Source organism: Panulirus ornatus, chromosome 17 (genome assembly GCF_036320965.1).
Source record: "Panulirus ornatus isolate Po-2019 chromosome 17, ASM3632096v1, whole genome shotgun sequence".
Lineage (NCBI taxonomy): Eukaryota > Metazoa > Arthropoda > Malacostraca > Decapoda > Palinuridae > Panulirus > Panulirus ornatus.
The window spans coordinates 17665697-17677372 of record NC_092240.1 but is presented as its reverse complement, the minus strand read 5'-3'; the positions used below and the strand labels follow the sequence as shown (position 1 = coordinate 17677372).

The window sequence follows — 11676 nt, the reverse complement described above, 5'->3', positions numbered from 1 at the left end:
AAGTACTTGACTGATAAACGTGATATTTACAAGTGTAGATATATTCACTTAGGCCAGCAATTATGTAAGCCACATAGCCAAGTCGTTATAATGTGAATTATCAGTGGGATAACCACACCGTCGAGTTTAGCACACCAGTTTACCTTGGCGACGCACTGTAACTCCGGCGGTGGACTCGGCTTAAATATAGCCTGCGTTACGTTACCTAACTCACTGACGGGTGTGATGGCCTACCCTTCAAGACACGAGACAACTGGTCGTGGCTTGTAAGTGGCTCGTCGTGTCTGTAGAAGATTCCTCGTATTTGTAGACAGCGTAAACGACGCCTGTAACTACACACCGGCCTCTAGGCAGTTTGTTGCTCTTGACGGCATCTGCAGACAGCACGTCGACGGCGGTCTGTAAATGTAGGCACCCTTTTGCTTTAGGAGCTGTAGCCAAAACAGAACCACAAGACACAGTGGAGGACGCACTGGGGCAAGCAGTGCAGGAGGGTGACCAAAGCCGGTCCTTGCCGCGGTTGGTTGGTTGAGCTTTATGCCTATAAGTTGTCAAGGTTATTAAGACCGTCAGTAACGTTATAAACACCTACCGACTAATGTTTAACACTTCAGGTGTTACGAGATATTCCCAAGCCCAAAACATTCTATTTGTATACACGATCGGGAATACTCGCGGCTTCTGTATATATATATATATATATATATATATATATATACGAATAAAGTGCATATGAACGCGCACCTTCACAGAGCATACCAGGCCCATAGCCTAACGGTTAGCATTCCTGCCTCTTGCACCGCGGTCCCGGGTTCGATCCTAGCTGTTGGAGGTTTGTATGTGATATATATATATATATGATCACGTAATTTATCACTCGTGCCAGAACTAATCACAGAAATTTTTGGTTGGTCACATGATTTTAGTCACGTACACCAGTACAAAGATGTGCGCTATACCTCACAACGAGGAAATGCACCAACATTGACACTTGCGAAGTATAAGTACATAGTAGGCTACTTGGACGAGCCATTCACTCTAGTCTAAAGCATCATTGATTACCGTTTTAGGGTGAATAAGGTGCAGGTATCAACTTGGTAACATGGGAAATGACAGTGAACGTAAAAATAAGAAAAATATTTACCAGGATTAGTATTGGATAAACGCATTGAATTTGTTGCCAGGCCAGGGAGGATATAGATTCTGGACTAAAAGCCGCATATACAGGTATGGTTAAGTGTGTTGTATGTTACATAATGTGTCCGTGTGTTGGAAATGTGGTCGGCATAAAGTAATGGTTGTGTGTAAAAACGTTACAGAAGGAGAAATAACAATGAAGAGTGACATTGTGGAATACTAGATCTACTGGGGGACCGACATCCAAGTCTTGCTTCGTACCTGGACGACCACCAGACGGTAGAACTGGAGGCAGATGACCAGGGTGTTCTTGGCCGTGAAGAAAATGTTCATGTACGAGACGAGGCGGTAGTGCAGGATGAGCAAGAGCCGGAACACCAGGAAGGGCGCGTCCTGTAGGATGATGTCCAGTAGGACTCCGAACACGGTCAAGTCGCAGTCCTCGCAGGGGGCACGACAGGATCCACAGGGAGATGACTTCTGGCCGGTAATGCAGCTGCAGCAGGAGTCATTACGGTCATCACTACAGCAGACACAGCAGCACTGGTCGACGTCTCCGCTTCTGCTGTCAGCACAGCTCACAGCAGGATCATGAGGACCGTTCTCCTGGCGCTTCTGTACGGTGATGGAACGTTGCATGTATGTTTACTATCAGAGACGAACGAAAGAAGATATTAACAAATAAACCGATATAGACACCTTCAGGTTCGCAAACTTAAGCTCAGGCGCACAAAAACTAACGCGCACACACACACACACACACACACACACTCAAAATTGAACAAACTGAAGTAGCACATGTACACACACACACACACACACACACACACACACACACACACACATACACCGATGTAAACATACACAGACACCTTGGTAACAAGCTGTAAAATACAAATCCATCATATATACTTAGGTTAGAATATGCATAGTTTACTTTCGTTCTTATGTAACCATAAAGTCCTCACCACTTTTATCTGTCGGAACTTGTCTAATCTGGTTGTTTTTAATAGACTGTTATTATTTACCACGGTATCTCACATACAACTACATGTATACAGATTTAGTATAACTGTTCAAAATTATAGATGAACTTGGACAACCAAGAACCAAGTTTTATTTCTTTCTTAAGGATCATCAAGAAGATCTGCGTGCGTCTTGCCGAGAGCTTATGAATACAGTAGTTAAGTTCAACTGATGCTTACCGATAATTAAACAAGATATATAGAGATCTAAAGGTGTTTCAAATGAGTTCAGTGCTTCGTGTGGACATATACGTACACTGATTTCCGCATACATTCGTAAACATTCATTTTCTGATGTACACCCACAAACTGGTTTGTATGTCTACACAAACACACACACACACGTTCATGCACACATACACACATTGACTCGATTATACTCGCATTGATTCGCACATAAGCACAGACTGTCAAACACACAAGAGGGACTCGTGAGCGCGCAGGAACACTGAACTTGTGCAGGAATATATTAACTTGTGCACGCTCACTGAGACTTGCCCTGGAGCACATACTGCCAGACGAGAGAATGTGCACACACACAGACTTTCAGGTAGGGCGATGGCACACACAGACTGGAGGTCTGGGCCGATTATACACGACATTGTCAAGCAATGCACAGACATATAGTTACGCAAGCGCAGACATAGGCTGAGAGATAAGCACCACTTAATGTAAATACATAGGATTGTTGATAACTGTTATATCAACCCACTGGGGTCTCACTAAGACCTTTTGTGACCTCTGTGATCCTTTAGCGTTATTACTGCTTACAGGATGAGCATGGAGTGCTCAGGAAACTAGCCGGTGTTACCGGCACAGATCAGTCAACCAGTGTGCAACAGAACCCAACCGTGTCCTTCACCTTTGCGGCAGATCTCAGTTGTATCCGTAACATGTGCAGTAGGTCTCAATCTTGTCCCTTACCTGTGCAGCAGATCTCAGCCGTATCCCTCACCTGTGCTACAGATCTCAGCCATGTCTCACACTTGTGCAGCAGATATCCGCTGTATCCCTCACCTGTGAAGCAGATCTCGGCTATGGTCCTCACCTGTGCAGCAGGCCATATCCGTGTTCCCCACCTACACATCACTGGCTCACCTGTGGCGACGTAATGATAACAGTGAACTGCAAGAGGCTCCACGACCAGATAGCTAGCACCAGCAGCACCAACACCTCCTTGTCGGCGATCTTCTCGTCCTTGAAAGAGTCGAAGAACTCGATAATGTCCGCCGCTGTGCCGATGTAGACCAGGAGCAGCTGGGAGAGCTGCTCGCGAGTCAGGTCACCCAGGGGCAGGAGCCAGCGACCCAGGATGAGCGCCAGCATCAGGAATTGCTCCAGCACCGCCACCCACGTAGCCTCCGTTACCCCTCCTGGCAAACCCAGCTGCCAGGGAGAAGCGGACGCTTTCAGAGTTTCCGACTTATGTTTCTTTGGTTTGTATAATGTCCAGCGTGAGACGAAGGAAATAAGAGACAGGGAGAAACGTAGTCTAAGAGTTAAGAGCCACATACAAGGTGGCAGGCAAATAGTTAAAAGCTGTATACAAGCAGGCAGGCATTAAGCTTGGAGCTGAGACGTACAAAGAGGTAGATTGGGGAGCAGATTGATTAAAGAGCTAAAGATATTTAGGCTACATTGGTGGCAGCAACACGGGAGTTATGTGTTACAGAAAAAGAGCTAAATATTAAGAGATCAGGCAGAGCTTTGAGTTAAAATTTTAGATGCAGAGAAGAAGCTACATGAGACTGAGGAGAACAGTGAAAAAGGTAAGAGTTTGGAGCTACAGGAAAGAGGGTTATGTCATAAGAACCATATACAAACACACAGGGTAAGAGAGTTATATACAAATACGCAGGGTAAGAGTTAAGAGTTACAGGAAAGCAGGGAGGGGTCGAATTACGGGCAGAAGGTAAAAGTCGAGTTAAGGGCAGGCAGGCAAGGATGGAGTTTCAGTCTCTGATGACGGCGACATTGAAGAAGGCCACAAGTGATGTCTACAAGTATTCACGTTAACAGAAATACTGCAGGTCAAACCACTGGAGGAGCGCATAGTGAAATTTGTAACACTTGAGGAGCATCACAGTCAAACTGGCAACACCAGAGGAGCACCACAGTCAAACTGGCACACCGGAGGAGCACCACAGTCATTATGGTATCGTGTATGAAAAAACATGCCTAGTTCCCAAGCTTTATGTGCCACTGTTACATGAGAGATTGTGAACTGGTATTACTTTAAATGGAGTATAAAAGTATTTCAGAAATGAAATTTACTACTTGGTTATTGTTTGAAAAATTCACCGCATAATAAGAACGAAAGATAACGAATAAAAGAGTGAAAATATTTCATATAAAACTTTTTCTTGTTTCACTGAAATGATAATATGTTTCTCCAGAGGTGAGGCCTACATTTTTTTTTTTTTATCAACGATGATTTGAATATGTCTGACAACCTGTGAAAAGACCCAGGAAAACTCGCCCCAAGTTCCGCCAGGGAGGCAGTAAGGTTGAGGATCGACTGGTGCGCGCCAGGAAGAGTTGATGTTTGTTGTGCGTCAGGGAAGGTTGCTATCATGTCCAGAGCTGCCTGGCGGGAGGTGGTGTTGGTGGTGTTGATATGGCGGGTGGACATCCTCTTGTAAAACTTATCCAGCTCTAGGAGCCAGATGGCCGGTACGACAGAGGTCAGGTAGAAGAACACGCTCGGGCAAAACCTGGTCAGGGATAGCCAATGAAGACACTTGGAACTAAGTAAGAGACTCGTTATTAACCGTACTCTTACAACCATAACAATGACCATCTTAAAAAAATGCAAATATTTAACATGGTTAACTTAAAGGATTTAGTTTAGGAAAGTCTTCAACTTGTGAATATATTTCTGGGTAATCTGCTTGCATACTGAAGTAGCGCTAAGAACTGACGAAGAAAGGCCTCCTCTGCTCACATCCATTGTCTTGCTGTCATGTTGTGTACTGCACCGAAACCACAGCGCCCTACCCATATCCAGCCCCACAAATCTCTCCATGGTTTACTCCGCACACTTCACATTCCCTCGTTCAGTTCATTGACAGCAAGTCGACCCTTGTATACCACATCGTTCATATTAACTATATCCCATGCATGCCTTTGACAATGAACGCCCACTTCCATATGAAATACAATATTCTCCGAAAGCAGGATTCGAACCGCTGCTATTTGTGTAGAAGCCGGGTATGCTAACATGACAAGGCTGTGGCGCCCATGACGTCTTGGTTAATTTGCGCAGCTTCCACATAAGTGACAAAGTTCGTATCATACTGTAGGCATATATATATATATATATATATATATATATATATATATATATATATATATATATATATATAACATATACATATCCTGGGGATAGGGGAGAAAGAATACTTCCCATGTATTCACCGCGTGTTGTAGAAAGCGGCTAAAAGGGAAGGGAGCGGGGGCTGGAAATCCTTCCCTCTCTTCTTTCTTTTTTTAATTTTCCAAAAGAAGGAACAGAGAAGGGGGCCAGGTGAGGATATTCCCTCAAAAGTCCAGTCCTTGTTCTTAACGCTACCTCGCTAACGCGGGAAATGGCGAATAGTATGAAAGAAAAAAAAAAAAAAATATATATATATATATATATATATATATATATATATATATATATATATATATATATATATATATTCTTTTTTTCTTTTCTTTTAAACTATTTGCCATTTCCCGCGTTAGCGAGGTAGCGTTAAGAACAGAGGACTGGGCCTTTGTGGGAATATCCTCACCTGGCCCCCTCTGTTCCTTCTTTTGGAAAAAAAAAAAAAAAGGCAGCAAATATGGATGTATAAATGTGTATATATGTATATGTCTGTGTATGTATATGTATGTATACGGTGAAATGTATAGGTATGTATATGTGCTTGTGTGGGCGTTTATGTATATACCTATGTATGTGGGTGGGTTGGGCCAGTCTTTCGTCTGTTTCCTTACGCTACCTCGCTAACTCGGGAGACAGCAACTAAGTATATTAAATAAAATGAATGAATATATATATATATATTTCTTTCTTTCATACTATTCGCCATTTCCCGCATTAGCAAGGTAGCGTTAGGAACAGAGGACTGGGCCTTTGAGGGAATATCCTCACCTGGCCCCCTTCTCTGTTCCTTCTTTTGGAAAATTAAAAAAAAACGAGAGGGGAAGATTTCCAGCCACCCGCTCCCTCCCCTTTTAGTCGCCTTCTACAACATGCAAGGAATACATGGGAAGTATTCTTTCTCCCCTATCCCCAGGGATATATATATATATATATATATATATATATATATATATATATATATATATATATATATATATATATATATATATATATATATATATATATAGTGTGGAATTCGAGGTGAGCTTGATTGAGGTATACAACTAGCTGTGTCATTTTGGTTAACGTGAAAAAGTGCCTCAGTTTTTAAGCATAGAACTGCCACCTTTTATAGACGTAGAAATGAAAATCCACCAATATATTGTTTCTCCTGGCAGGAATGATTCAGTAGATGACACAGAAACAGGTGAGACAGTCAGATTATGGCTGACATGAAGTGATATTGAAAAGATATTTGTTGTTCTGGAAACATCGACAGTGGCGGGGAGGGACAGGACGAGCCCAGGCCAGCCAGCCAGCCATGATGGTCACATCTATAAAAACTTCAATAAAAGGTTGCGCGACAACGGTTGGCTAGGCTGTAAAACCGTTATTAGTTGCCATTTATCTGATGTTAACGTTATGTTACCTTATTATTTAGAAACTATTGTCGCAGTGATCAGAAATTTATGTTACTTAGTGATGTATAATCTTGAGTGTAAGGTAGACGAGATAATTCTGTTTTGCATGTGGTAATTATATTTATCCGCTGTAGAGGAAGATAAGTATATCAGTTTTCTAGGTAATTATTGCCAGTGTCCTGTGTAAGATAAGAAAAAAAAAGATATAGTATATTTAAGCGAATACGACCCTTAATGTAAACGCGGCTTAAATTGTAGATCCAATTTGTTCAGTATTCAACTTACATGTGTGATGCACACTCGTGTGGTGCTCAACGCCTCCTCGATAGTTATCCATAAAAGGCTAATAACACATGAGTTGTTCAAATTGTTTGCTGATCTGAGCAACAATGAAAAGATCATTTGACGAAGTTTAGTTGAATATCGAATCTGAAATGCTTACAGACGTTAAGCATGCTTTCTCCTAAGCCTGTAATTCATTAAGTTATCCTGGGATCGCTATGTAGAAGTATGATTATGAGTGTACTGTATGATGGGAGTTTTAAAACGATAGGAATATCCCCCTCGTATTGGATACACGATATTACCTTCTTAAATGAATACGATAGGGAAAGTTAGAGAAAAGAAAAAACTGAAGAAGTGAAACAAAATAGGAGAATTAAGATATGATAAAAATGAAATTGATAGTAATGAATAGAGGAGAGATAGGATTAAGAAAAAATCAAGGAAAAATACAGAAAAAGATACGAGCAATGTAATATATAAAAGGATAAAGGAATTAAAGGTGGAAGTGAAAAAGATGAATGGTAATAATAGTGGATAAAAAACGCAGAAAAATACCGACCTAATGATATTAAAAGAACAAATTTGGACAAAAGTCAAAGAAGAAATAGGAGAAATATGTAAACTGAAGATTATAAGAAAAGTTTGAAAGAACTGGGAACGTTTAAAAGATGAAACAAAAGAAAATGTATGTACAATAAACTAATAAAGACTAGATAAGATAGTTAAAAATGTAAAGGATTTTGAAACAAAATCTTGGGAGTAAAATTGGAAGGTTAAAGAAACAGGACAAGAAGCAGAGATAATTGACAGAAATGAAATCGGAAAAAAATCTGAGAAAATAAGTTAAAAAAGATCAGTATAAGAATGTGATATTGGAAAAAGAAAATCTCAGACCAGCACATGGCCACTCACCACTTCCAATCTTGGTTTTGCCTGATGACCAAAGTAAACAGTGCCTCTAACATCAGCACCAGCAGTGACACTGTCAGGTACCAGTAGCGCGGCTCCTCCGTCGTCACCACCACTTGCCAAATGGCCAGGAACCCGTGGCAGCCGAAGATCATCCTCGTCAGGATGGCCTTCAAGATAATCAGGCAGCCCATGGCTTCCACCAAGAACGATCCTGTAGGGTTATGTTGCCGCACGTCGTTTAAGATTTAGACGCAAGTTAGAGTGTAGGAGAGAGGCCAGTATGAAGAGGTCTGTCTGGGACCTACAGATTAACAAGTTCTTTGTGGGTCTTCAAAAGTTCTCAAACACTAGCGTGAGCTGCCGCGATTTTAGTACTGTACAGCTATACTCCCGTTGCCAAGACATGGTGTAGAACTCAACGCTCTTGAGGAATTTTGCAGCTGCATCTCTTCCTTTTCCCTTCGGTTTCAAAGTGCGAATCCTAATATTGCACTACTAGTAGAAGGGCATTTTTGTACCATGTGAAGAATGGTATGTGTTTCACCCTCTCTGCGCTGGATTAAAATATACAAGTATGAAAAAAGAATTCTGTACATGCAGAGACAAATACTAAGTATGAGAATACCCGAGTTGTCAGGTGTCCATATCTTAACATGAGTTCAACGTTCCACTGTGTCTTAAAATCATTATACATGGAAACTTAGATTTCCACAGTAACTTAATATCATGGGTTAAGACAAGAGGTTATCACAACTCACCTGGGCGTCCACAGTAACTGAGATGTGTAATGATATAAGCGGTACCATCCACATTACATGATATATGTAAACCCTACCCCAGCACTCAAGGATCCATGGTGAAGACACAGAACTCCTATTATGGAGCAGGTAATAGGTGTCCTGTACCGACGCTGACCCAAGACTGTCCGAGCTGTAAACGCCGCAGCCACCAATCACCACCAAGTCACGCCCACTGCCTTTCCCGCACAAACACACACACACACACACACACACACACACACAGATGCAGACACAAAGATGCGTGCACACACAGACAAATACACATGTTGCACACACACTAGCATACAGACCATAGACACAACGAGAAACATACATAACCTACACTGTAAAGTGCACAGGGCAAGCGCAGTATATCGACACAGACAGCAACCTTTTAGAATATATATCACAATGGGGAGGTGATAACAAGTAGTGGTGATGTGAGAAGGAGATGGAGTGAGTATTTTGAAGGTTTGTTGAATGTGTTTGATGATAGAGTGGCAGATATAGGGTGTTTTGGTCGAGGTGGTGTGCAAAGTGAGAGGGTTAGGGAAGATGATTTGGTAAACAGAGAAGAGGTAGTAAAAGCTTTGCGGAAGATGAAAGCCGGCAAGGCAGCAGGTTTGGATGGTATTGCAGTGGAATTTATTAAAAAAGGGGGTGACTGTATTGTTGACTGGTTGGTAAGGTTAGTTAATGTATGAATGACTCATGGTGAGGTGCCTGAGGATTGGCGGAATGCGTGCATAGTGCCATTGTACAAAGGCAAAGGGGATAAGAGTGAGTGCTCAAATTACAGAGGTATAAGTTTGTTGAGTATTCCTGGTAAATTATATGGGAGGATATTGATTGAGAGGGTGAAGGCATGTACAGTGCATCAGATTGGGGAAGAGCAGTGTGGTTTCAGAAGTGGTAGAGGATGTGTGGATCAGGTGTTTGCTTTGAAGAATGTATGTGAGAAATACTTAGAAAAGCAAATGGATTTGTATGTAGCATTAATGGATCTGGAGAAGGCATATGATAGAGTTGATAGAGATGCTCTGTGGAAGGTATTAAGAATATATGGTGTGGGAGGCAAGTTGTTAGAAGCAGTGAAAAGTTTTTATCGAGGATGTAAGGCATGTGTACGTGTAGGAAGAGAGGAAAGTGATTGGTTCTCAGTGAAAGTAGGTTTGCGGCAGGGGTGTGTGATGTCTCCATGGTTGTTTAATTTGTTTATGGATGTGGTTGTTAGGGAGGTGAATGCAAGAGTTTTGGAAAGAGGGGCAAGTATGAAGTCTGTTGGGGATGAGAGAGCTTGGGAAGTGAGTCAGTTGTTGTTCGCTGATGATACAGCGCTGGTGGCTGATTCATGTGAGAAACTGCAGAAGCTGGTGACTGAGTTTGGTAAAGTGTTTGATGATAGAGTGGCAGATATAGGGTGTTTTGGTCGAGGTGGTGTGCAAAGTGAGAGGGTTAGGGAAGATGATTTGGTAAACAGAGAAGAGGTAGTAAAAGCTTTGCGGAAGATGAAAGCCGGCAAGGCAGCAGGTTTGGATGGTATTGCAGTGGAATTTATTAAAAAAGGGGGTGACTGTATTGTTGACTGGTTGGTAAGGTTAGTTAATGTATGAATGACTCATGGTGAGGTGCCTGAGGATTGGCGGAATGCGTGCATAGTGCCATTGTACAAAGGCAAAGGGGATAAGAGTGAGTGCTCAAATTACAGAGGTATAAGTTTGTTGAGTATTCCTGGTAAATTATATGGGAGGATATTGATTGAGAGGGTGAAGGCATGTACAGTGCATCAGATTGGGGAAGAGCAGTGTGGTTTCAGAAGTGGTAGAGGATGTGTGGATCAGGTGTTTGCTTTGAAGAATGTATGTGAGAAATACTTAGAAAAGCAAATGGATTTGTATGTAGCATTAATGGATCTGGAGAAGGCATATGATAGAGTTGATAGAGATGCTCTGTGGAAGGTATTAAGAATATATGGTGTGGGAGGCAAGTTGTTAGAAGCAGTGAAAAGTTTTTATCGAGGATGTAAGGCATGTGTACGTGTAGGAAGAGAGGAAAGTGATTGGTTCTCAGTGAAAGTAGGTTTGCGGCAGGGGTGTGTGATGTCTCCATGGTTGTTTAATTTGTTTATGGATGTGGTTGTTAGGGAGGTGAATGCAAGAGTTTTGGAAAGAGGGGCAAGTATGAAGTCTGTTGGGGATGAGAGAGCTTGGGAAGTGAGTCAGTTGTTGTTCGCTGATGATACAGCGCTGGTGGCTGATTCATGTGAGAAACTGCAGAAGCTGGTGACTGAGTTTGGTAAAGTGTGTGAAAGAAGAAAGTTAAGAGTAAATGTGAATAAGAGCAAGGTTATTAGGTACAGTAGGGTTGAGGGTCAAGTCAATTGGGAGGTGAGTTTGAATGAAGAAAAACTGGAGGAAGTGAAGTGTTTTAGATATCTGGGAGTGGATCTGGCAGCGGATGGAACCATGGAAGCGGAAGTGGATCATAGGGTGGGGGGAGGGGGCGAAAATTCTGGGAGCCTTGAAGAATGTGTGGAAGTCGAGAACATTATTTCGGAAAGCAAAAATGGGTATGTTTGAAGGAATAGTGGTTCCAACAATGTTGTATGGTTGCGAGACGTGGGCTATGGATAGAGTTGTGCGCAGGAGGATGGATGTGCTGGAAATGAGATGTTTGAGGACAATATGTGGTGTGAGGTGGTTTGATCGATTAAGTAACGTAAGGGTAAGAGAGATGTGTGGAAATAAAAAGAGCGTGGTTGAGAG

At 42.1% G+C, this 11676-nt stretch overlaps 1 protein-coding gene across 1 annotated transcript; it reads right to left on the bottom strand.

The window, feature by feature from the left end:
• Window positions 1–237: 237 nt before the first annotated feature.
• Window positions 238–8419, bottom strand: LOC139754414 (transmembrane protein 26-like). The gene is made up of 5 exons (XM_071671692.1): window positions 8133–8419; window positions 4642–4876; window positions 3261–3548; window positions 1367–1779; window positions 238–541 (listed from the first exon to the last, which is right to left on the bottom strand). The coding sequence occupies exons 1-5, from the start codon at window positions 8321–8323 to the stop codon at window positions 238–240; spliced, it is 1431 nt and encodes a 476-aa protein (XP_071527793.1). The 5' UTR covers window positions 8324–8419.
• Window positions 8420–11676: the final 3257 nt, after the last annotated feature.